The sequence below is a fragment of the Micropterus dolomieu genome, linkage group LG12 (genome assembly GCF_021292245.1).
Source record: "Micropterus dolomieu isolate WLL.071019.BEF.003 ecotype Adirondacks linkage group LG12, ASM2129224v1, whole genome shotgun sequence".
NCBI classification, from domain to species: Eukaryota; Metazoa; Chordata; class Actinopteri; order Centrarchiformes; family Centrarchidae; genus Micropterus; species Micropterus dolomieu.
The window spans coordinates 4,778,768-4,806,020 of NC_060161.1; the positions used below are offsets into that span (position 1 = coordinate 4,778,768).

A 27,253-nucleotide genomic window follows, 5' to 3' on the forward strand; every position below is an offset into this window, starting at 1 on the left:
GCGCTCAGTGATTAATCAGTGATCACTAATCAATCACAGCGCAGCGCTCAGTGATTAATCAGTGATCACTAATCAATCACAGCGCAGCGCTCAGTGATTAATCAGTGATCACTAATCAATCACAGCGCAGCGCTCAGTGATTAATCAGTGATCACTAATCAATCACAGCGCAGCGCTCAGTGATAAATTAGTGATCACTAATCGCCGTCTCGTGCTCGGCGCAACGTGGCGGCAGCTTTTTCAGGAAAGTTTTCAGGACATTTCGCCGGGAAAACGACGTCTATGGCAGCGCGGTCGACACAGTTTAGGTGTTAGCGCGGGAAGGGCGTGGCTGAGGGGGTGCAGCGCCCCCTGCTGGCCAAAGTGAAGCACTGTTCACGTTCAGGTGCTTGTGGATGAAATATTCTGTGTGAAACAGGCATTCAAGGGTTAATGGTTCAGTTTTCCGTCCCCCTTCTTTAAGACTAGACTGAACTAGACTACCTAACTAAACCCACGGCTGGTTACTTTCTATTTTACAGAACAGAGAAACAGAGAACAACTGTACTGCTTTGAAAATCAGGACAGAAGAAATGAACACACACACAGACGGGCTGTTTTCTGTTGACATGACAAAACACACACAGGCCCACAGGAAGTGATGTCACACTCCCCCGTGCCGGTGTATTTTACTCGCCCGAGAGTGTCGGGTCCAATCAGGTTTAGGAATGGTTCATGTTGATGTCTGAGTGGAGGAGAGAGCTGTCAGTCATCTGTTTTTCAGCCGGTTGAAGCCTCGTGTTTGCACCATATGTTTTACAGACTGTGTTCACACCTCTTGTTTGGTTCAGTTGAATCGATCTCAGGTTTGTTTGCCCTCTTGGTGAGGATGTGTGGACCAAACAACCATAACGAGACCCAGATAATATAAGTTCTAATTCTGGTGTTGTTCGTTTAAGGTGTGAACGTGGACCGGCCTCAATCCGACCCAACTGCAGACAGAACTGCACTTTTTTGGAGTGAACACGCTCTCGTAGCGCTCTTGTGGTTTGACCTGAAGCTCTGAAGGGACGTGCTGTCTGATTTATCACAGCTACTAGACAGGATTAAAAAAAATGCTGATGTGTTCAGTGAACAGACGAAGAAGAAGGGATTTGAGCGAAGTGCTGCATAAGAAAGAAAAAGTGCAAACTTTGCACTCAGAAGATCTCCGTCGTTTTCAGGCTTCCTGCTTTTCCCCGCTCCTGAAAATCTGTCCAATGAATGGATGACTTTAGGACACGTGGTTTTGTTGTTTGTTGTTTGTACAAATTGTGGTTCACTTGCAAAAAGGGCAGCGTGGAAGCCAAACAAATTGGATTTGGTCCGGAACAAATCAAGTAGACTTTCCAGGTGGAATGAAACCTGAGATCAGTCTGGTTCAAACACCAGAGAAGAGATCTGAGTGGAGCCCAATCAAACATATTTCTCTAAATAAAAATGCTCAACTTCTCCCTGATGCTGTTTGGTTCTCTTGAACTTTTTTCTGTGTGAAAAGAAACTGAACCAACCAAGAAAACAAAGTTTACCAACTCACCCGATGTTTCAGACCACAGCCAGGAAAACACACAACGTGTTTTAGGTTAAAGGTCATCGTTGCATCGCGACTTTGGGAATTGGGTGAAGAAATGTTCTTTCCACAGAAACGTCCCGTTGTCGTCTGACAAACAGCATTTTTGTTAAACTGCCAAGTAGAACATTAGTTTGAACCCAGAATGCGGACTGGATGCAGGTCTAGACCGAAGATGTTTTACTGAGACCCAACATTTCCCACCATGAGAAAGCGCTTGGCCACAGAGGCAAGACCTTTAACAGGCAGAAGCCTCCATCAGAACCTGGACTCAGGGTGGGCGGCGCTTGCTGGTCCTGCTGTTATTACAGAAGTGACCGCAGACACTCGACTCGCCCGTGAACTCTCCGTGATGTTGAACCTGGGGCTTATGGGAAACAGTGTTCATAAAAGGCCACTGAAAACATGCACTGTAGATTATTTTACCGTCCTGACTGCTGATCTAAACGTGAAGAGAGCCACACGACATACTGTTGACTTTTACTTATTAGAACAAGCTACATTTCTGGAGCAGAACTTTACCCAGAGGCTCTGGTTTCACTTCGGTTCTCTATTCTTAGATTCTTTAGAAGTTTTTCTTGAGCTGTGTTGTTATCTGGATCTAAAGAGTTCCTCCTCTCTGACTCCACCACTTCCTGACATTTCAGACTCCGTGTGGACAGCGGACATTTGCCAAAGATGAAAGATATGACTTGTTTATAGATCATAATTGCAGTGATACACGAGCAGGAAAAGACGGACACATCCATTAGAGGAGATAAAACCTGCGTTCTCATCAAATATGCATTATATCTGGTAAAAGCCGCCTTCCTGTAACCGATGCAGAGCAGCAGATCCACGTCACGCTCTGCCTGTTTGGAAGCAGCTGCTGCGTTTCCACAGTGTGTTTCTGTGTTTGTGAATGTGTTCACTCAGACAAAGACTCTGTTCAGTCGGATCCGTCACATGTCTGAGCAGCACGACGCCCACCGGGAGAACCATCACCCTGGACCTGGATCTGGACCAAACACCCAAAACAAGCCGAGCGTTGAAGGCAGTTCCTTTGAAGTCCACTGGATACTGAGCCTAATTAAAATGATCACACAGACGACTGCTGGAATTTAATTACTGTACTTTAGTAAAACTTTGAGGTACTTTACCTGACAAATATCCTAAATATAGGCCATAAAACGCTGCTGCGTACGGGCTGACTGTTCTGAGGGAAATGTTGTAATTTTTACTCCACTACATTTATTTGTCAGCTTTAGTTATTGGTTACTTTTCACAGATTTAGATTAAAACAAAATATGATTCATATTCAACAACAATCAACTGATAAATTATGATGTAACTTTATTATGAAGCTGCCCAGCTGTGAGCTCCACTTTTACCAGCTGCTACTCAATAAATACACCGTAAACTGAATTGACCCTGACTATATTTGGGACAGACCTTTAATTCCTTTTGCACAAAACTGAAATCGACTACTTTTAAACAGTTTATTTAATAGACAGGCGGCTTATGCACTTTTATTTGGAAGGCAGCAACGTAACGAAAATAAAAACACGGTGCAGGATGAGAGGTTTTATACATCCAACCGTGGAGACCTGCGCTTATATGTCAACATGTGTTCCCACACCAGGCCAGGCTATTTGGGACTCTGCTATTAATTGAAGTTTCACGGTTTATATAAATGCATCAATAACTCATCATCACTTAACATCAGTAATATATATGTATATATTAATCTATATAATGAATACTTTTACTTTGATGGTAATACTTAACATTTTGAATGCAGGACTTTTACTTGTAACAGAGTATTCCTACACCATTGTATTACATCTTTTGCTTACGTAGAGGATCGGAGTCCTTGTTCCACTGCTGCTTTGTGTAAACCGGGTGACATGAATAAATAATTCAGAAACCAGCTGAGCTCCGTTTGTCTCTGCAGAGGAAAGCAGGTCAGATTCACACTCAGCTGCAACCAGCTGTTTTTATTTTACCCTCAGCTCCGTCTTTTCTACACTTAAACATCTGAGTGAATGTGAACTTCTGATCTGGAGCTTGACTGTGAAAACACAGAGGTGGGGTGGGGGGGGGGGGTCACCTACCTGTAATAAGTCTTGCATGATAAATTCAGGATAATGAACATTTCCACAACTGATTCTGTTCAACAAATGAAATGATCTGTGTCCGTACTGAATGGGCGGGGTTTAACCTGTACATGAGCAGGACCAACCAGAAGTTATTCAAGTGTGAATTTCAAGTTACTACATTAATTAGAAAACTAGTGATTGTTTTATTAAAAAGGTTCCTATATTTATAGTTTATTAGAAAAAAAGACATGGACACATTTTACTCTGGTGATACTCGTACTGGTAAAAAGTACATTATCTGTACCGGCTACGCGTTTCAACCCCACACGACACTTTCTGCAGATGATAAAATTAAACGAGAGAAGTTATACACCTTTAAGGGCTGGAAGGTTTTTAATTTGTGTTGCGTTTCATTGCAAGCAGCTTAAGAAGGATTATAGAAAACAGCAGAAGCAACTGGACATAATGAGTGAGTGAAAACAGATTAGTTAAAGAGAGAAAGTGCTATGAGCAGAGTGACAGCTGACATCATACTGAGCTCATGAGGTGCAGGTGGACCAAGTGTTCAGGAGCAGATCAGAAAACAGGACTCCTACCAACATTTCAAATGTTCTAATAAAACAGTGCAGACTTGGCTCTATGTAAAATAATCTGAACGTTCACAGGTTATAATTTGTTTGATTTCATTTATTTCAGCAACCATGTTTTTTTCCCTCCTGTCCAGGAAACAAGACGATGGAGGGAGTGGTGACCGGCGTGAACACAGGTAACCAAACACACAACAAACGAACAAACAGTTTCACTGTCACAGACATTCCTTTGTTTAGTTTCTTTATTTGTTGGAATGATAATCCTGAACAAACAAATCCAATGTAAAGGAGATTAAGTGATGCTGAACAGCATTTTATATCTTCTTCCTGTTTCCTGTCGTCCAGTTGCCCAGAAGACCAACGAACAGGCCAACATCGTCGCAGACACCGCGGTTACCGGGGCCAACGAGGTTGCCCAGGCAACAGTCGAAGGGGTGGAGAATGCAGCGGTGGCGAGCGGATTCGTCAGCACGGTGAGAGACGTCACATCACGTGACCCCAGTCAAATAATCTATTACGGTGTTATAACATATTTAAATATAAGTTATTATAGTTTGTTTCTTTTTAAGTAACACAAACAAAAGATTCAATTCAATGTTCACATTGTTCTGGCATTACAGAGGCGGTTGTTGCAGGTATTTAACAAGAACGTCTAAAAAAACATTTTATTTCATGTAGTTATTCACATTTACATTTTTCTGTTTGTTCATAAAACATTGTCAAATTTTCATTTTTCAACTTTGCTCATTAACAAAATACTTTGATTTAATTTAATTTAACTTAATAAGTTTTACAAAAACATGCCTGGCTGATAAATATATGCAGCATAAAAGACAAAGTATGAATTACATTTCCCTCTGTCACTATTTAAACAGTCCTCCTGTTGTTAATATGTTAATCTGTGTTGTGTTGGTAACATTCATTTTTTTGTCTTTACTCACAAATGTCTGGTGACTGGCTGGGAACAGGAGGAGGCGGGACCAAAGGCTGAGGAGGTGCCTGATTGGTCGGGGGAGGTTGAGTGATTGCATGGCATGAGGCTCTTTGCCTGATGTGACTTTCTGGCTTTTCAGGACTCACAGCTTCATAAATCTGCTGCTCGTCAGAGGAAGTGAACTGGATTCAGAGCGGCTCAGTACATGTTGCATATCAGGGAAACTGCATGCAAAAGTACTCTGTTACAAAAATATATTAAAAGTATCAAAAGTAAAAGTACTTATCAGGATGCAGAAAGGCTCCTGTCGCTGTGATGCAACAGGATCATATATTATCCAATTCATTATTTCTAGTTTAAACCTTTTTCTGACATTTTTTAATGTCTTTAATTACTTGGCAGATAAATGTAGTGGAGTACAATGTAACGGAAACTTAACTTAGTTACTTCCCACTGCTGTTTTCTGGTCTTCTTTTGGCTTCGTTATTAGAAATGTTTTGAGTTAAACATAATGAGTTGGACTATAATCACCTTCACTTATTATAACGGGCTCACTTTGTGTGTTTTCAGCTGTCTCATAATTTGTTTTACATTTTTAATGTCACTTAGGCTGCAGAAATCGTTATTCAAGTATGTTAAAATACTGAATGATAAAATACCTGTGTTCCATTTGATTTTAAATTGTAGCCAAAACCCCAACATATCCAGAAGAAATAACTTTAATCAATCAATAACCAGGCCACAAGGGGCTAAATAAATAAAGGAAGCTGTGAAAAGCTGCACTTAGTAATTGTACCTTCAAATCTCAAACTCTGGCCTTTTCCTGTTGGCTGGTCCTGGTGCCAGGTCTTCACCTCATCATGTCTCTTGCTCTGTAAAGACTACTACTCTTTAATAGTAGTATTTTTATTAGTAGTACTTATAGTGATAGCAGTATTGTAGCAGTAATAACAGTAACTATAGTACGAACAGAGCAGCAAACAGACAGATTAACAGATATTTCATCAGGAATCCAACATGGCTGCTAATGTAAGAGTGACGATGGTCATAAAACTAACAAAGCACAAAGAAGAATGATGCATGGCAGAAAAAATACACGTGACGCTTTTCTGTACTAACAGCTGCACCCTTTATTAATAGAAAGGTTACCTAGGCTATTTCTTTACAGTTTATAATTACGTGTCTTCTTTCTTAGTTTATTTAATGAATTGTTGTCCTGAAAAATCTAGGAATCAAGGAAACAACTCTGGGAAAAAAGGAAACAAGGAATCAAGTCTAGGTAACAAGGAATCAAGTCTAGGAAACAAGGAAACAACTCTGGGAAAAAAGGAAACAAGGAATCAAGTCTAGGTAACAAGAAGACAGCCCTAGCAAACAAGGAATCAACTCTAGGAAACAAGGAATCAAATCTAGGAAACAAGGTGACAGCTCTGGGAAACAGGGAAACAACTGTAGGAAACAAGGAATCAAGTCTAGGAAACAGGGAAACAGCTCTAGGAAACAGGGAAACAACTATAGGAAACAAGGAATCAAGTCTAGGAAACAAGGTGACAGCTCAAGGAAACAGGGAAACAAATCTAGGAAACAAGGAATCAAGTCTAGATAACAAGGAATCAAGTCTAGGAAACAAGGTGACAGCTCTGGGAAACAGGGAAACAAATCTAGGAAACAAGGAATCAAGTCTAGATAACAAGGAATCAAGTCTAGGAAACAAGGTGACAGCTCTGGGAAACAAGGAATCAAGTCTAGGAAATAAGGAATCAAGTCTAGGAAACAAGGAATCAAGTCTAGGTTACGGGGAAAATAAAGAACAAGTTGAAAATAAGCAGTAAACTTTTTGGGATGTAGAAATGTTTCCTGTTGCAGGATTGAGTGGCACCAACATGAACGCTGCACTTTCAACATAAACAACAACTAACTGTCTCTTTCAGCTTCGCTCATCTTTGGCTTCATCTCACTTTTCCCAACAGAACGATTTCTGCACGGGGGGGCAGCTCTCCTCTGGTTTTACTCTGCTGTAGTACCATCGTATCCTAATGAAGTTACTCTTCTCCCAAAGCAAAGGATCGTTAAAAGATTAAATCAGATGAGACTGGTTAGACTGGTTAATGTGACCACACACAGCCTTTTAAAACTGGCTGCTTTGTTTGGGCTTCCGTCCCACAGACCTTTGTGATAGTCGATGTTTTGATTTGCCAGAGCAGGTAAATCGCAGGTGTAGCTGATAACATTAAGAACTGCTTCATTCTGTTTAAGCCAAAGGACAAAGCAGAAGAAGCTGAAACCTACAAAGCAACATAAACTCTGCAAGAACGCCAACCGTCACCAAAACAAACACGGACGCCAACCAGCAGCTGGTTCACATGCAGCTGAAACTGGACCACCTAAATGGAGCGCAGCCATTATTCCTGTAACTAATGACACGGGTCTACTTGTTGGGGGAGAAATGTATCTTTGTGAATGAATGGATTTGTATGGATGTGAAGATTGATGGCCGCCATGTGACCTCTGCTCTGTCTCTCCTGCAGGCCGACCTCCCGAAAACAAAAGCAGGAGAACAGACTGAAGAGGCTGCACAGTAGGTGAGAAAGCCTCAGAAAATATTTTGAACATTTGGTACAGTGGCTTTTATCAAACAGGAGGAAGTAGTGAATCTGTTGAAGATGTTACCCCCAGAATGTAGGTGGGACTCTTTGCAACGCTATGTGAAACTGCCGTGACATCATCTTCAACGCGACACAAACACAGGATCTCTGGCTGCACCCAAACAGAGTAACGTCAGCACTTCATCATTTTAAATCTGGGTGAAGTGAATAAAAAAGTCCTGATTGATGGTAGCTTGGCTTGGTAAGAATGTGCAGGATGTCCCGTGTCGTGCAAGTGACGAGTCTCTCTCACTGGTCTGCAGTGTTTTAGCTTCACCTTTAAGTTCAGCTCGCTTGGAATACCAAAAAGAGTACCAGACTTCTGCCAATGGAAAACCAAAAAAAACCAACAACCCGGAAACCGGCTAAGCCTGCCTAGCATACTGCTAAATGAATCCATTTAACCGTCTTAGACTGCTATGAAATCTATTGGTTATGAATACAGCCCTTTTTTTAAATGGATTTATCTAAATATCAAACCACGAATAGTAATAGTATGACTGTCTCTTTAAATTATGAAAATGTCACAATTTCTCTGTTCATTGCTTTTAATCTAATTAAATTGTCTTCTCTTTCATTTTGTTTTCTTTTTCTCTCTCGCAGTCACTTCCTGTTTCGTCCCGTCCAATGAGAGAAGAGGAACCATCACATTTTTAGCCGTCACTAAACCCTTTGACCTCTGACCCTCCCTAACCCCACAATATTCTTCAGCTGCTGTGTGTAACTAAACCTCATTAACCAATAGAAGCCCTCCTCCTGTTGCCATGGTTGCATGGTCTCTGCATCGCACTCATCGTACACACTGATGTCAGTTTTTAACGCTCAGATGAGATGAATTTAATCAGGTTGTGGACTCACAGCTTATTGGTCGGTGTGGGATGACATCACCCAGGCCGAGTGTTCATATTTGATGCTGCAAGTGTCCTACAAGCCCCGCCCCCGCCCTGACCACGCCCCCTGACAGACATATCTGAAGCCTTTTAAATGCATGTTGCTTTACTGACTTACTGACTTAAAATACTAGAAAACCCACTAAACTAAAATTAAACACACACACACACACACACACACACACACACACACACACACACACACTTCTGTCTGTCGCTTCAGAGCTTCTTTTACAAAACAACAGAAGTGAATAAACACGAGTTTGAAATCCACCTGCACATCTTTGTTTCTTCTTCACAGTTTCACTGTTACATTGAAAAAGAATATTATAACAATAGATCAGAATCAACACAAGTGATAATTAATGTCAAACCACCAAATTATATTTAACTTTAATATTTAAGTGCCTCCTGAAGGATAATAATTCAGTCAGGCTTGCTGTGCTGCAGTCTTTGTAGATCCTGTCTGAAGCTTTTGGTTCTGTTCATCACAACATTTTGTTAACTCAGCTGCTTTCTGTGAGTTCTGATGGTTGATGCTTCTGCTTACAGCTGGTTTAAATGCCGTCTCTCTGGTGGAGTTCAGACCGTTGATGATTGTTTCAAAGTTAGTCCCAAAATGGTTGATAAAGGTGTCCCTCAAGGATCAATATTAGGGCCCCTGCTTTTTACTCTGAGCATAAAAATCATGCATAAATCTTGGAAGAGTCTTCTCCAGAGCGCACTCTGCTTTTAAAAGCCTCCAGATGTCTCCATTTAATTTACAGTTTATTCTGAACTCCAAAAAAACTAAATGTGTAAATTTCACAAGTGTGAACCATTAAAGTCCCCTATCCTACACATGCTCTACATGGAAATCTAACGGATGCAGAACACCATTATCAATAATTTAGTGAGACAGCAGATTGTCCTACAATATTCATGTCGAACATCTTGCTCCAAATGTACATTCTGAGTTGGATTCTGAAACAGAGCTGGTTCCTGCTTTGAAAGAGAAAAATCATTGTGCACGCCACTGTTCGAAACCGTCAGAAAATGTCAACAGGGTGGTGTTGTCTCAGATTGAACTTACCGGAAATGACAATTATACATTTGACCGCTTCTTCTTCTTCTTTTTCAATGTTAACTTGTAACTGGATCATGAACGCCAACATTTGACCACGACTGTCACCCACCAAAATATCTGCCAGCTTGTTTGCTCATTTACTTTAATTCAGTTTTATTAAAATGAACATACTCTTACTTTTACAATCACAGCCGCTGCAGCTTCCTCGGTCCCTTCACATCCACTTCGGAACCAAGATGGTTCATTTGTCAGAGTGAACACACTTATACACGCAAAAAAGCAAGTGTGAGTTTGGAAGGGCACAATTTACGACACATGAACGCTGTCTGCTCCTCCTGACGCCATCTATTTAAAACATGGACGCTGTCTTCATTCATCAGACTCATCTCTGAGTTATATGTAAGGGTCAGGCTTATGTGTAGGGGAGCAGATGTTAGCTCGGAGTTTTAAAACATATACTGTGAATATTTTTAAACCATGTTCTTAGATATTTGAAGCTGCAACAATCAATTTTTAGCACTAGAGGGCAGAAAAACTCCAAAAGCTGCTTTCATGTTGATTTATTCACTTCAGCACAACGTGTCTGAAATTACAGACATATTTCCTAAAATCAAACTCCTGTAGAAACCTTTTGTGATATAAGAGTAGACATGAACTCACAATGGGCGGTTTCTGTCTGCACCTGGCTGCAGAAACTGGGTCAGTCAGATTTATTTCCACCTTCATCACACTCCACCGTCTGTCACACAGACAAAGCTCAGCAAGATGCAAAAAGACAGTATTTAAAAAAGAAAAAGAAGATATTCCCACATTAAAAGGTGGAAAGTATTGAATGAAAGACCAACTTTAAGAAAAATAAGAATATCATAATAAACAATGAAAAAGTTACATTTTTAATTTTATTTAGCAGCGAGAAACAAGCTTTGTTTTAAATAAAGACCTAAATGATAAATAATAATAAGTTTGTCCTGTTCAGAGACATTTCCAGATGTCGTTACTGTCGTGAATATCACGCGTCTGTACTTCTATACTTGTGAGCAGTGATGGAGTAAGTACTGTACTGCGTTCTTCTTTTGTGAATCTCCCAAACAGGTTTAATCCCCTGAAGTTAAAACTGAATGATCAAGCGGCCCCGCCCTGTGTGACGGACAAATAAAACTCTCACATCTTAATGTATTACTACTATATTTACTACTGCTGCTGCTGCTGTTCCTGAATGTTTGCAAGCTGCAGGATTTACTGTTTGCTATTTACCAAACAATTCATTAAATACTTTGTATAAATCAGCTGCTGTCCCTTTAAGGCAAACAAACCCTGTAATTGCACATGATTGCGTGTGAGTAAACTGGTTCAGGGTTATTAATAACTTTCAGTGCTGATTATGTTTCATAGTTGTGGCTTGGATGTGTCGGTACATTTCTCCTCCCTGCAGGATCTCCCAGACAGACGAGTGTTACCGCGTCGTAAACATGACTGACAGCTGTCAACTAAACAGATAATAACTGCCTCCAGCTCCTGTGTTTCCAGGCGGTGCCAGAAGTACTCTGACTGTTCTACTTCAGTAAGACTACTTAAAACACAGAGTAGAAACACTCTGTAACAAGTAAAAGTAACAGTAAAAGTCCTGCTTGTAAAAGCACAAATGCATCAATATGTACTTAAAGATCATTATGTAGAATGTCTCATTTCAGAATATCAAAAAATAATTTGATGAGATTTATAATTATTGAAGCATTGTTGTGTTCTTAACAAATCGTCTAGTTAATCTAAAATGAATCTGGATTATTTAAAGAGTCATGTGTTTACTGCTGTTGCTGAAGGATCAGTGTCCTCAAGTCTGTCATCAAGAAAATCAAAGCTCTTAATGGTCAGGCACCATCTTATCTTAAAGAGCTCATAGTACCTTACTACCAAACCAGGAGTGGAAGCTTTACAAAGGATTCTGCTGATCGTCCCTGTTCCCTCTGTAGAGGCTGACAGGAGTCCAACGCCCTGAGGACGCTTAAGACGGCTTAGATCATCGAAGATTCAAACTAAGCTGAATACTGCGGCCACGTGTCACGAGCACCAGGAGAAACTGGACAGACTAGACCTTGAAGGAATATGCGTCTTTTATCTGTGTGAACAAAGAGCACAAAAGGATCCTTTGTCTGAGTCAAAACAGCTGTCAACGCCTGGAGAAAATGAGAGCAGAGCAAACGCTGCACACTTGAGTTTACTTGTGAACATGTAAATAAAAACAAGACTTTGCTAAACCTTGGACACAGTTTCTGAACTTGTCTTCATATGACAATGCACAGATTTATGTGTGTGGTTCATGGTCGTACTTTTTCTGTCACCACAGACAGTCAAACAGGAAAAGGTAAAAAAGACAAAAAAGTAATACAATATACTGACAGACATTATGGTAATAAATAAATAAATAAAACGTGCTTCCCACGTGTTTTTTAATATTTGTGAATGGCAGGAAATTAGTTTTCAAATTTTTATTGTTTCTGCGCTGATTTGATCTGAGGAAGACCATGTGATGTGATCAAAAGCTCCAGAACAGCTCCTGATCCGATCCCCGTGATCAGATTGTTTCTGTCAGTTGCTGTAAACTGTAAACTCCCAGCATCCACTGCTCCTGTGTGAGAGACGGTCTCTGTGGAGGAACCTTTTTCGGGTATTTGCATTTTGGAACATCAAACAAATGTTTTCATGTCAGACCAGGTCTCGTTGGCACGGAGACACAACACAGACACGTGTTCCATACCTGCTGGGTGAGGCCCGTCACATCCATTAAACACACACACGTTTGATTGTACACCTGGCCCGGAGCAACACCTGTACTCCAACAGACACCTGATCCTCCTCGCCGGCAGCATCAACAGAAACAACCTGCGTTGTCATGAAGCAGGAGGACAGGTCTGACTGCAGAGACGACTCTGACAGCAACATGTAGCGCAGTCAACTTCAAAACTTCAAAACTCAAAGAAAAGAAATTACTCAAACTGACCTGGATACATTTAACCAGTCCAAGAGTACAAAGAGCTGCAACAGTCGATCTGAACGGTCCCAGAGGAACAATCTTTTGCTCAGAATGGTCTTTTCTTTATCTCTTGAGAAAACACTAAGATCTCAATAGTATATCTTTTTGAGGTCACTCCAATCGGAACTGTTGAAAAGGATGAGACGAAAAGAGACTGAGGTTTTGAGACTTGGGTAAGACAGACCCAGCTCCTGCTGTTCAAACAACACTGCCGCTGCGCCATCCAGCTAAAATTTATAATGAAGCACTGATTGTCTTTAAATAGAGTAAAATTTTCTTTTACTTAAAAAAGGAGGAACACCATATCCACAATTAAAGTCCTCAAAATTCTACTCAAGGAATAGTATCAAAAGTAAAAGTGCTCATTCTGTAAGACAGATACATGTTGTATCTCAGTTCTTGTCATTTCAAAGTGCATTATTTTCAATGTCTAAATTTATTTTATTTTTCTCACTAACTTGTAACAGATAACTAACAATAAATACAATAAGGATTTGAAATGAAGGCGAGTAAAAGTACAAGCCTCCATAAAAAGAAAATACTCAACCTCAACATTTGACGTAAGTAAAGTACTTGAGTAAAATAACCCCTAAGTGGTCTTGGAGCTTTTTTTCTGATCTACATTCTGGACTGAAATTACACTTAGTTAAGATCAGTTAGAGATCTCTTGTTTTGATTTGATATGGTTGTTTCTCCTGAGATGAATTTGAGAAGTGGGAGAAAAGGCCTTTGGTCTCAGCTTGGTATTAAAAGCAGCTCATTTGTGTCTCGGAGAAACTATGAGATCTCATCTTGGATCTTGCTTTCTTACTGTGTTTATTGTTATGACCCCAAGCCCACTCCTCCTATGTGGAAACCTACTTGGCAACAACAAACGAAGTGAATGTGGCTGGTTGCAGGAGGAGACGCCCCCGATGTCCTGAGGGTATCCCTGATTCATTGGAATGAATCATCCTAAATATCCCAATTATCAACATGCCTTCATGTGAACATGTTGTGTTGAGTCACGCAGCCTTTTTAAAATTCTTCTGAAGGGAGGAAACCATATAAGGAAGACACACCTGAACACGTGACTGTGCAGCCACACCTGATTCCTCAACAAGGCGAGACCAGAGAGGCGTCACCCGCAGGGAGGAGGACACCTGCTATAAGAGTAAACCTCCTCCATCCGCGAGCACAGTCCTGACTCATCACACCGACATCATGGCGAACCTCCTCAACAGCGCGATGGGAAACAAGGGCATCGCAAAAGTGGCCGGGCAGAAAGCTGGTGAGTCTCACTTGGAAAACATCTTGGAGGTCAGAGACTGAGATTTAAAGATGCACAAGTTGTTACACTTTGTTTGTGGAGGAAGTCAGGTGATTGTTTTAAACCTGCAGACGTTTGGTTCAAATTTTAGAAAAAAGGAACCAAAGAGATCAATTAACCTGAATTTGGAGGGAAACATGTCTAAAATGTATTTAATTATATATTTGGTGTGTTTGGCAGCATCACACAGCTTAAATACAGTGAGGGAACAGGCTAATACACAATCTACAGAATGGACATGGATGTTTATTAGTCAGAGTGGAGAAATTTTATTTAAATTAGGTTTCAGAAAGGTAGCGTTTTAAAATGAAATGCAATCCCATCTTTAGTTTGAGCTGCCATTTTGTGATTGTCATGTTTTTTAGGCTGAAACAACTCAGAAGTTTAACATTCAAATTCTGTTTTTAAAAATGTTTTAAAATACATCTGTCTCCTTTCGGCCTTTAAAGCCTGTGAGCGACATGTAAACAAAAGATTTGCCTCAAATGAAGTTTCACTTTTCCTGAGACAGACACACGGAGGGCTCTGTCTATTTGCTGCAGTCACCTCCAGCATTTCTTTTAATCTCCTGCGAGAAGCAGAGTCAGGTGATATAAGCCTCGGGTGAATTACTTCATCTGGCTTCAAATATCTGCTCATAATCCCCACCCGTCTGCTGCTCCAGGCTGGTTAAATCTAACGCAAATCCAGTTTTTACTAGAAATACAACCTGAAGCCAAACTGCTCTGCACTCTTTCCGTGTGGAAATATAAACTTTAAATATAGTGCAGCTGTTGTGCAGATGGAAATATATTTGAATCTTTAAGCCTCAGAGTGACTGACAACCGACAGCTTAGCAACCCTGTTAGCAGAGCCACTGTCAGCTTCTGCATGTGGAGAATAAACCCACAAAAATCACTTGGGAATCTACAACACTTACATACAAATGTTTCCTGGCTCAACCACTTCTTTTTGTAGTCTTACTTAAATCTGAGTACCATTTAAATAAACACCTGGAACCTCATTAGAAACCAGACACATCAGCGTCGCCGCGACTTTAATCATGTTAACTTCATTAACAGCAGGAGCTTCTAAATCAAAACCGTCCAGTTTAAACATTTCCAGATGACTTCTTAAAAGTATTTATACACGCTGTGTTAAACCAGATACTTTATGTGCATATTTACTGACTTTTTTACGCCACGGAGTAACAGCACCGCCCACCAAAATACAAACCTGGTGGAGTTCCAATCATCTTTCCCAACGCTGCCACCTTGAGTTTGTAACAGTATCAGCAGCAGCCTTCCTTTAACCTGCAACACAACAGTGCACGTTTCAACATTTAACTCTTTATTGACCCTTAAAATATTATTTGAACATAAGTGCAAAATAACATTTAAACTGTTTATAATGATATTAAATGTAAGTGAAAATTATACGTTTTATAAATGTACAGTTGCAGTATGTTTATACCTGTTTTATACAGTGCATGGTTTACATATATATGTGCAGTATGTAAGAGACTTCACTTTTGTCTAGTTGTGCGTTGTGGACATTTTTAAAAGATCTTCCTGTTGTGAAAATAATTCATGTAAAATCAAACAAGGTTTTCAAGAGAAACATCTGGTGTCTCCAGCCGGGTTAGCTCGGTACAAAGAAGTGTGAATAAATGATTTGAATTAAAGGAGAATAGCAGCACCGACGTGTAGCTGACATGCTTTTAAACTATCTGTTGAAATTTACTGATGATACTGCGGTTCTAAGCCTTCTGCAGAAGGATATGTTAAGTGGTGTGACACTAACTATCTAATTTTAAACATAAAAACACAGGACATAGTCTTCGACCTGAGGCAAGTTACCGACCATGAGGCTGTGGTCATTAGAAACCAGGAAGTAACTCAGGTGTCCTCATCCAAATCTTTAGGCGTCCACATGGACAGCCTGTGTGACAAACTGCAGCAGATCAGATCATGATTTGAGAGCGTCATCAGATATGGAACTACTGCATGGTTCAACGACGGAACAGTTCAGCTGTAAAACGTGCACAAAACAGCCATGAACATTATAGAGACAGGCTGGGTAAATTACTTCAGACTAGGGCTTCAAGTTCAAGTTCAAATTTATTTATAAAGCAAATTTAAAAACAAGCCCTAGTTGATGAAAATGCTTTCCAGGTTCAGAATACACAACAAATACAGACGACAAAACAGGAGAAAAGCCAGTGATGTCAGTACTCAACTCTGTTTTAAGGCTAATGAATATAGATTGGTCTTTGGCAAGGATTTGAAAATAGCTGGGCAATATGCCCCAAAGTTTCTACACAATAAAAATATTTAGGCCATTCAATATCAATAATTATCAGGATAAATCTCAAATCATTATTTCTTTTAGGTTTAAAGTCTGATTTTTGCTCCTGAGTGAAAGTTAATTGTGGTTTTAAACTTTTCTTTCTGGTCAGAACAAACACTTGATGCCGAACAGTGAATCACTTCACAAATCTGAGACATTCAAAACTATTATGACAAAATCTGTTCAATCTGTTCCTTTTCCTCAACAAAATAAATACCTTAATAGAAAAATTAAGTGCTAATCCTTTTGTGATTCAAATGAATTAAATCAAACCTTTTTTTACGTTTATTTGTTTTATTTTATTGAGGAAATTTATACTGCGATATTTATCATTATTGTTTTATTGCCCAGCCCTACTGCAGACTACCAACATCCCTGAATACAAAACCCGGCCAACAGGAAGAAGACTGCGTGTACCAATACAAAACCACCTAAGTCACCTAAAATGATCATTTGAGCCAGCCTCCATTAAGCCGCTGAATAATGTGCAATAAACATACTAGCGCCTTAGCTTTAATCCATGGCCCCATGTTGTCACAATATCCCTTCCTACCACACCAAGTCAGTGCTTCTCAGGTTCGTGTTGATGTCTTTTGTGATGTGCAACGTTTTTAGTGATTTTCTTTATTTTTTATGAAGCAACGATGCACTGTTCCCAAACCAAATTTCCGTTGGGGACAATAAAGTTTAACTTAACCTGACCTCACGAGGACCTGACGGCTGTTTGTTCTGCAGGTGAAGTAGTCGAGGGAGCGGTGAAGAAGGTTTTGGGTGGAGCTGAAGGTAAGAAGGAGGGAGCAGCAGCTGATGCAGGAAAGAAAGATGACAACAAGGCAGGATTCGATGCAGGAGACGTGCTCTCATTGGTTGGTGTTGGTGACAAGAAGGAAGGCGAAGGTGAGTCCTTCAAACCGACTTAAGGCCTCACAAACATTTCACTGCAATTGCTGTTCAGCCCTATGGAGCTGCCACGGTTAGTGAGTTTGGGGAGTCCAAACATGGAGGAGGCTGTTAGCTTCTCAGACTTTGTTGCACCATTTGCTTCTATTTATTTTTCAAACAAGCTAACAAGGTTTTAAACTGACTTGTTATTTCCCCTTTTGAGTAACTTTTGTTTGTTATTGATAATGTACAATAATCAACAAAATGCCAGGGGAGTAAACAGAACAGTAAGAGAAAACCCAGGCTCTGCTGTTGTGACTGACTGTTGTTAGCAGTTAGCTTAGCAACTAACGCAGTGAGAGGTTGTACTCAGGTACAGCATCGTCATGCAAGCGTGCTAACAGTGCCAACGCTAACATGATGATATCAAGTGTAATGTTTGCCATGTTCACAAAAAGCGTAAGCACCAAGTACAGGTGAAGCTGATGAGAAAGTCATTAGTTCTTCAGCAACCAAAGTTCAAATGTGACGATGGCGCTAGATGAAAAGTCAGTACAGAACATACTGATACATACATGTACGTTCAGGGGTTAGCTAGTAACGGAAAGAAGGACATAACAATTAGGAATTTAAAACTGAGTTTATTCTGTATGTCAACAACATATTCTGGTATTATGGGGTACAGAATGACCTACTGAGCAAACAAACAAAGCTAATGTTAGCTCACTTTGCACAAGCTCAAGTGTCAGAAACCAAAACTTTCTTTCTTTTTCCTTACAAATTCACCATTTGTAAGGAAAAAGAAAGAAAGTTTTGACAACAATTTGCTGAGACCAAAGGCCATAGTTTGCAGCTGTGAACCTGATCTGTTCTTCTGTGTACATTTGCCCAAAGGATTAAGGAAGTGCTGGAAAATAATGGTCACACAAGATATTGACACTTTTGGCCCAATTTTCACTTAGGGGTGTGCTCACTGTTGTTGCCAGCGGTTTAGACATCATTCTGTGTGATGTGTTATTTTGTGGGGACAGCACATTTACACTGTTATACAAGCTGTACACTCACTACTTTACACTGGAGCAAAGTGTCATTTCTTCAGTGTCGTCACATGAAAAGATATAATAAAATATTTACATAAATGTGAGGGGTGTGCTCACTTCTGTGAGATACTGTAGGCGTTTTGTGGATTGTTTTTAAAAATCTCTGTCTTGGTCACTTTTCTCAGGGCTGGATGTGAAGAAGAGCCTTGGAGGACTCTTTAACTAGAAACCCTGAGGACCTCCAGCTTCAATCCACGAGCCTCCATGTGCTGCCAGAATCATTAAAGAATAATTTACCTGTTTAGAAACACGCACAAGCTCATAACTAAATGTTTGATTAAACGTAAATAACAGAATTACTGGCTTTATGGCCTGGCCCAATAAACATGTTTCTGTATTCTTCACTGGTTTTACACCACGAGAGAGCTGACAAGCTTTAATCAGTAAAAATGTTTTATCTGTACTGATGACATCTGGTAGATCAGTTATGAAAATGTTGAACTGGATTTTTGTGAAAATGTGGTTCTTAAACAATGTTAACAAATCTCTGATGCCACCTGGAGTTGACCAGCATTTCAGAAATGAAATTAATTAAAACACTAGTGCAAATTGTGTCTCCTGTATTTTGGTGCTGATAGTAATTAAATATGAACTGTCTGATTTTGCGTTTTGCTTCTTTCACTGCATATTCAGCACAAACTCCAGGTTTTAATTTGATCAATTAGTAGGTGATAAACTGTACATTTAAAAACACAATACTCTTTTAGAGATGCAGGTGATTTCAGTTAATGTCAGTGATGTCAATACAACATGTTAATAAATTAAACTATTAAATCATACAAACATCAAAAATCATAACTGTGTTCACTGTGCAGCTTATCAAGTCATTACTTTAAGCTTTTAGCAGTTTATCTTCCTAAAATGCAGTTTGCTAGTTTCCAAAGTGTCCCCTGCAGAAAGCCGAGGTATTTAAAGAAACAGTCAGACAGTTTGGGAAATCATCATTTGGTCAGAAAGTGCAGGATGCCTCCCTGGTAACAGCAGGTTGGGCTTTATGTTCATATAGACAATAGAGATTTTATTTCCATGTGTTGAAGCCATCACAGTGAACCAGAGCAAGTTGACCAAAACATTTCCCAGCAGCCACTTCTCCCACAGCAGAGTCCAAACAGTGCTTCCTGTTCTCTACAGTTAGGTGTCTTATTGGAAATGGTCTCAGTAGATGACAGGATCTGTCTCGTCTCTATCCTTTCTATTGGCCTCCATTTCTCCTCCTGTTTCCTCCCCTTTCTCTCTCTCCCTCTTTCTCTGCCTACATGAAGCTGACTGTGGAAATGTTGTCATCATTCATACTGATGGACTGCTGATATCATTGCTGTCCATTCTGCAGCAACACACAGAGGCCAAAAGCTTGTCTATGAACCCTTTCCTCATGAAGACATACAGGAACAAGTCTGCAAGAGGACTCAGCCTGACAAAGATGAAAGACAGACCTAAGTGGATAAGGTCATTTTTTGATCCCAGGAACAAGCGCTCTTGACTGAATACTTCCAGGTACCAAATGATGGCGGGCAGGAACATCGTATAAATAAGCAGCACCAGAACCAAAACTCCCACAATTCTTCGTTTTTCATCAGAGGGGACCGAGATGGAAGCAGACAGGGCTTTGAGGGTCCCAACCAGGGAGAATATTAACAGTGGGAAGGGAAGGAGGAGGAGGATGGGGTAGATTATTGCTGGGACCAGATAAACAAAAAAGAAAAGGACAACACAAAAAGGAGGAAGGACCCAGACCAGGACACAGACCGCCACAGAGCTCCTGATGGTTCGTCTGAAGCGGTACCACAGCGGGTGGGCGATGACCAAATACCTGTAATACAAGATGGACACAAAGTCTTTGAGGAGCTTCAGAGTTATAAACTAATATAATGTTCAGACACAGAAGGAGCTCCACACATACTGGATAGACAGACAGATACCTTTCCAGGGCGATGCAGACCATGAAGTAAACACTGGCAATCTGACCAGAGAGGTAAATACAAAAGGACATGACAGATATAATCTCATCCTCAGGTGGTGCCACTTCAACGATCATGCAGCAGAGTTGAATCAGGTCGCTAATGAGAAGGTTGATGAGGTAGATGGGAGCAACATGATCACTTCTCACCTGCAGGAAAACATTGGTAAAAGTCAACAAGCAGTTGGAAACATGTTGTGAAGTCCACCTCCTCCCAAATCTGTCATCTTGCTCTGCCCAGCAGCTGCAGTCAGAGCCATTTCTGACTTTTTCATCCAACAGGAATCTCAGATGTGACCCACTGGCCAATCACTGCAATACAGTTAAATTGAATAAATGCAGGCTTACATTTAACTAGAAACAGTTATTATAAATGTTTCTTGCTCTGCATGAGTGGAACAAAGACAATGTTGCTAAAGCGAGATTTAAAAAAGAAAATCATGGATGCAAGCTAACTTCCTCTAGCTCAAAAAAAGAGCAAAAATCTGAAATCATCATCATCCACTCAAAATCCCTCATCAGTCCTTTCAAAACTTCTCCCTCTGCATCGATGGTTCGACTGTGATGTGTTCATCATAGGGCGTGCCCGTGGCGAGACGTCCAGGAAGTTGTTTTAACGTCAGTGTACAGTACAGGCTCAAATCTGCCAATCTCCAACGGGAGTTTGTTCTAGAGTGAATGATAACAGTCCCACCTGAACACATCCATGTGTCAATATTCACATAAAGTCATAGTGCCACCTAGTGGCAACACTAAGTGTCAAGATTTGCCCTATCATGTACTTCTCCAACCAGGTTGGCCAAACCCACCTCAAAACTGTTGAAGAGCCTCAAAACATTTATGATGAAACTTTTTTCTAAACGGCGTCTCGGTGGCGTGGCGTTGAATTTTGATGCTTTGTCTCAAGGCAGGAAGTTGTTGTAACTTCACTGTGCTCATATCTGTACCAAATATTAGATGTTTCATAAGGGTCCCACCCTGAACAGGCCAATATTCACTCAAACTCATAGCACTATCCCTTCAATGAAGCAGCCCCTGCACCCTGTTTCGCCTAGATGCAAGAAACCTTTGTTACACATGTATCATACCAAGACACAGACAAAAGCCTCTTGGAGCTATACCCTAAACCCAACAGGAAGTCCACCATTGTGATATGAATGTTCAATTCCAGCCCATTTGTGGCTGTTTACAGTTTCCATACTTAAATGAACACCTCCTACAGAATCTGATCAACTTCAAATTTTGGCAGTTTAATCTATATAAAAGGTCAATGAAAGTTGTTCTATCTGTGAGTTTTCATAAAAGATGTGTCCGTAGCGCAGCGTTGAATATTGATGATTTGCCATGAAACAGGAAGTTATTAATAATTTCAGTGTACATGCTCACATCTGAACCAACTTTACATGTTTGATAAGAGTCCCGCCCTGAACACATCTATTGGCCAGTATTCCATTATAAACATAGCCCCACCTATTGGCAACAGGAAGTAAGCTTTGTGTGACAATTATCACGTGATTTACATGAAAGAATTTCACAATTTCCTCAAAAAAACCAAACAAATACTGCTGCTCAAACTGCTCTGACTGTTTGATGTTTGTCTTGAGCTGTAACTAAATGGTGCCATTAACCTCAACAGTTTAAGAGAAGGCTGGATGGAGCCACACATGGAAACTGCATCTGTTTAGGGTCCAATCAGCTTCATGTACATTTTATCTATGGAATCAACCCTGACACCTAGCCCCCAAACCAGATCCAGATCCTTTACAGACAGACAGACTGTAGGACAGACACACCACACAGACAGGAAATAAATAACTCTCAGTCAGAATGTACATACCATAGAATAAAGAGCACTGATGGCCACCAGGGTCAAAGGAAGGCCGACAACAATGATAACGCATGTCACCACATATATGACATCAGGCTCATTGTATAGGTACTCATGGATGCTCTTTTGGTAGTTGCAGGTGATGTTGCTGTAGTTAAAGCTTTGGTCCGGTAAAGTGCTGTTACTGTAGAGACCTTCCATTCTACAGAGTGAAACCTGTTTGACAGATCAGGTTATTAAAGGGAGCAGGTTTTTAATATCTACCTAACATTGTTCAGTGACATCACTAAAGCTGTGAGGGTCACACAAATCAAGCACAGTTAGTTCAGGCAGGCAACATTTACATTTACATTTACTCATTTGGCGCTTTTATCCAAAGCGACTTACATTTGAGGAACAACATACAAGCATCAACAGAGCATCAAATACAGCACGAGATCTACAACTGACAATACATATTAATAAAAGCAGCAATAAATACTAGTAAGAGCTGATAGCACATATCATAAAGAGTTAACAAAAAGTGCAATCAATACAAGATAATTGTAAGGGGATAGAAGAAGAAGAGCACAGGAAGTGCGTGTTAGATGTTGGGAGTTAGAGGTGTTATAAAGTCAAGCTCAGCTCACAATTTCAGCACAATAGCTGATAGCAGCCATCTTAATCCAGCCACATCAACTGACAGCTCAGCTGATTCCTCTCTTAGCATTCATTGGCTAATTCCATACAAGACACTTCATTAAAGCTGCTTTAGCCCGCCTGCCTGCTCATGGCCTGCTGCCACCCCAAGCTCCGCCTCTCCAGCGGTATCTGATCAATCATGTATTTGGTAAAAATGGCTGCTCTGTTCTGTACCTGGGGGGCTTCGCTGCTGCTCTCTGCCTCGGGGTTTCCATGTATGGCCATGGATGGTCAGGATGGGCAGGGAGGTGCTCTCCAAGCTAAAACGTATAATATAATTGACTTGAAATGATGTTTCTCACATCTTCATTACCTTCCCTGGCCACAGAGGAATGTGCTACATTACAGAGGAAGTCTACCAAATTGCCAGTAGCATGAATTATAGATTTCAATAACAATTAGGCTACATTTTGTGTTCTCAGGTGGATTCTCTGCACTCCCTAAAGTGGCTTTAGAAATGAACTGGGACAATGCTGCAATATTTCCTGACAACATGAGAGACCAATATGTCATTATTTTTTAAATGGATTAATTGCTTTTTGATGTACAGTATTCTTTAATGTCAATGTCAATTTTATTTCTATAGCACATTTAAAAACACCAACAGTTGACCAAAGTGCTGAACAGGGTCAGTGTCAAATACATAAATAACAAGTATCAAAATTACTAAATCACTAATCACCAAAGTGAAACAAACACTCTAAAACATCAGAAAACAGGTTAACGAAGGTTAAACGCTACTGCAAATAGGTGCGTCTTAAGCAGCGATTTAGACTTATTTTTAAGCTTTGATTTTGGGACATCCCGGAGCAGCTGATTTGTTGACCTCAGTGTTTGTACTGGAGAATGGTGGCATAAGAGATCAGCTAGATAAGGTGGCGCCAGAACATTTAAGGCCTTAAAAACAAGCAATAAAATCTTAAAATCTATCCTATAACGGACAGCAATTAAGGAGCATGTGTTACTTTTCCATGTGTATGTAATTTATTTGGCATTGGTAGCATAAAGGTTGTGGTTGTTAGGTTTCATAATCGTATAATCCTTCCAAATAAAAGTCCCAGTTCACTGGACCAAGTATATAGTGTACTGTTCATTAATGAAACTTTAAATTTTTCCTGGGATCACTCATCTGCTCAGAGCTTAGGAGAGAAAAAAATTACAATTGTTAATACATTGTGTTACAGTTTTGCTTACAGTGTGCATTAAAATGATCACTTTCAAGTTTCTATATTTCCAAGCGCGTTTCCTCAGAATCTCTTTTTATCTTTTATATCTAGGTCCAAGACAGTTTGTAAAACACATATCAATTAACACAGCAGGAACGGTGCACCTGTGGAAGTCCTTGTCATACTGGCTTTCAGACCGTACAGCGTCAGGTTCCTGTTACAAATTGTAGAGCTTTCCAGCAGGTATAACTTTTGATTTACATATATATATATATGAATATAAATATATATATAATATATTTTATTGATGAGTCAAAGGCATTTGAAAGAATTTATCATGAGCGTTTGTTTGTAAAACTGCTAGATAGAGGTGCCCCTAAATTTTTAGTGAGAATTTTAGTGTTTTGGTATGCCCATCAAACGTTTTTGGTTAAATGGGACAATGTTTTATCTGCTCCCTTCCATGTGAGTAATGGAGTGCGACAAGGAGGAATTATGTCTCCTATTTTATTTAATGTTTATATGGATGAATTATCAGACCAGCTAAATAGGTTAAAAATTGGTTGTTTTGTGGGCAACGCTGTTGTTAATCATTATGTATGCAGACGACCTAGTCCTGCTATGTATATAGTGCTGGGCTGCAGCAGATGATGAATATATGCTCTCAGTATGGCCTTGATTATGACATAAAGTATAACGCTAAGAAAAGTCACATAATGATAGTTAGAAGCGATGAGGGCAGGAATTCAACTTTCCCGACCTTTTATTTGTCAGATAGCCCTCTTGCTGTGTGTGAGGAAGTTAAATATTTAGGTCATGTCATATCTAATGACTGGACGGATGACAAAGACCTATACCGTCAGCGCTGTAAAATTTATTCTCAAGCTAATGTGCTTATAAGGTTTAGAACCTACATTAAACCACTATATACTGCTCATTTGTGGTCTAACTATAAGAAAAAGAGTATGCAGAGGATTAAGGTAGCATATAATGATGCATAATGAGGCTGCTGCTTTGTGTCACTAGGTGGCATAGTGCTAGTCATTTGTTTGTGTCTACTAGATTAGATTAGATCTTAAGACAACTCATGTTTAGTTTTATGTGTCGCCTGGACAAGTCAGAGAATCAGATAATTGACGCCTTAGTCAGTCCTCTGAAAAGATGCTATAGATTAGGATTAGGTTTAGGATTACACGATTCCTTCTCTAAAACACAAATTTAATAGTTAGGGATGCACTGGGACCGAAATTCAGCCCGGGACTTTGAGATGGAGAGGCCTTTTACATGAGCACCCTTTTTTCCAGTTATTTAACACTAATAGTTAGGGGTGTGACGAGACACTTAGCTCAGGAGAGGTTCACAAGATCCAGAGGAGATTTTTACACTGTCTTTAAGAAATCTTAAAGGCTGAATTATTGAAAATGTAACACATTAAACACCTGGACTTTAGTAGCTCCTGTGTTTCAGCAGGTTTTCTGCTCATGTTCAAAACGTTCTGCACATTCTGAATCTCTCCCACATCTCTGTGTCCTCTGACATGTTCAGAAAAAGGCAGAATATTACCAGACTAACGTCATCACTTAATAAGAATTCGTATAGTTTTAAAAGTCTACCTGCCCTACACTCTGCTGTGCATTACATTATTGCCTTATTGCTCCGCTGGTGGTTTCCCCTTCAAATCGACTGACACAGTTTGGGACTGCATGTTACGATGTGAAACTGAAACTAACTGAAAAATCCACATGTTCACTTCGGCAGCTCTGGACTGTACTGACTCTGGTGTTGACCATTCACCCTGGTACATCTGTATGTAATGCAGTTGACAAAACCCCAGTACTCCTTCACTGCACTTTATGAATTGGATTGGTGGCACAGCAGAGCACAGGACAATTAAGAGATTAATTTAACTTGGTGAACTTATGTTCATGTAGGTGGTTCTGCAGAAATACAACAGAAATAAATAATAAAGTTTAGGTCATTCACACAACAGAATGCCTATTCTGTACATGGGTCTCAAAGTATTCTTAACCGAACAAAGTAGGTAATTTAACTAAGGTAAATAACTATTTAAAGGTTATACCTTTACAAGTAAACAAACACCAGTAATATTTAAGAACACTAGTCATCACCATAAGCGGTAAGATGAGATTCAGATCAGAAAACACAGGAAAAGAGCACCATCATATTACCGTCCAAATACCGTTGTAGTGGCTATTTGTCCATAAACTTAAACAAAAACAAATAATAACAAACTTCTCAAATGGCCACTTGAGGCTACGTCATGGTTAGGCTTTATGCAGGTTCAGAGGTACCAAAGCAAAGTGATGTCCATAACAAGACTGAGTTTGAGGAGGTTTATTCACACACATAAGCAAGCTTACAGACATTTCTGCTGCCTCTCTCACGCTGGTAAAAAACCATATGCCCTCGTGCCTGCGGCACCTCTCACCTTGACCTACTTATGCAAATGAACATAATACCATGTGACCAACAAACGACAATGCAAGTAAAGCATAAATACAAAATAAACCAAATTATTTTTAACAAGAAAAGAAAAGAAATAAATTGGGCTATAAATTAACTCAAACCCAAAATAAACAAAAATAAGAATATAGCTCCAACAACCCAGCCCCTAATTGTAACGGTACTTTACCCACAATTAACCTTAGCTTTAACACAAAGGAGCTATTTTCTAATTGTAGCTTAAACATTAAACTAGAATCTTCACATCTTCAGATTCTCCATATCTGAAAGAAACAAACAGATGGAAGACAGAGATAGGAGAAAGAATGAGTCGTATAGTCAATTATTAGCCTCCAAGAGAAGACAGAGCTTGGTTATTGGTCTGTCCAGGATGCTGATCTTCGTTTGGACCTTCACAGAGCGAACCAGTCCTCTAGAGTCAGCTGTGGTGCTTAAAACTCTGCCCATCATCCATGAGCCTCTTGGAGCTGTGGCATCAGCGATTACGACAATATCTCCTGGAATAAAGTTTCTCTTTTGCTTCGTCCATTTTTGCCTTTCTTGCATTACAAGCAAATACTCTGCTGTCCACCTTTTCCAGAAAAGCTCCGCAACGTACTGCACTTGCCTCCATCTCCTCTTAATGTACAGATCAGATTTCTCGAACAGACCTAATGGCAGAATGGGCTTGCCTTTTAACAGGAGAATGTGATTTGG

General features: G+C 40.0%; 2 protein-coding genes across 3 annotated transcripts in view; one reads left to right on the plus strand and one right to left on the minus strand.

Annotated features, from left to right (window-relative positions):
- The window catches only part of LOC123980520 (synuclein-like), a 10,487-nt gene extending 1,489 nt beyond the window's left edge, over nucleotides 1–8,998 (plus strand). Inside the window, exons 2-6 of one of the 2 annotated variants that reach the window (XM_046064943.1) lie at nucleotides 4,391–4,432; nucleotides 4,602–4,729; nucleotides 5,225–5,251; nucleotides 7,719–7,772; nucleotides 8,439–8,998. In XM_046064943.1, coding sequence (XP_045920899.1) covers nucleotides 4,391–4,432; nucleotides 4,602–4,729; nucleotides 5,225–5,251; nucleotides 7,719–7,772 — 251 coding nt within the window. In that variant the 3' untranslated portion in view covers nucleotides 8,439–8,998. The remainder of the gene's footprint in view (nucleotides 1–4,390; nucleotides 4,433–4,601; nucleotides 4,730–5,224; nucleotides 5,252–7,718; nucleotides 7,773–8,438) is intronic. The other variant, XM_046064944.1, reaches the window with a different exon arrangement.
- A 10,475-nt stretch (nucleotides 8,999–19,473) lies between these two features.
- LOC123980707 (G-protein coupled receptor 4-like) lies at nucleotides 19,474–23,132 on the minus strand. Its single transcript, XM_046065225.1, has 4 exons — nucleotides 23,082–23,132; nucleotides 22,236–22,442; nucleotides 20,361–20,548; nucleotides 19,474–20,251 (listed from the first exon to the last, which is right to left on the minus strand). The coding sequence occupies exons 1-4, from the start codon at nucleotides 23,130–23,132 to the stop codon at nucleotides 19,729–19,731; spliced, it is 969 nt and encodes a 322-aa protein (XP_045921181.1). The 3' UTR covers nucleotides 19,474–19,728.
- Between the last annotated feature and the right edge of the window lie 4,121 nt (nucleotides 23,133–27,253).

Bases quoted from the DNA above. Each gene is read 5' to 3' on its own strand.
- LOC123980707 (XM_046065225.1), bottom strand. From the start codon at position 23,132: ATGGCCATACATGGAAACCCCGAGGCAGAGAGCAGCAGCGAAGCCCCC. The intron at 20,549-22,235 runs GTATGTACATTC...GTTTTCCTGCAG, and splicing joins TCAGTGCTCTTTATTCTATG to GTGAGAAGTGATCATGTTGC. The intron at 20,252-20,360 runs GTATCTGTCTGT...CTTGTATTACAG, and splicing joins GTCTGCATCGCCCTGGAAAG to GTATTTGGTCATCGCCCACC.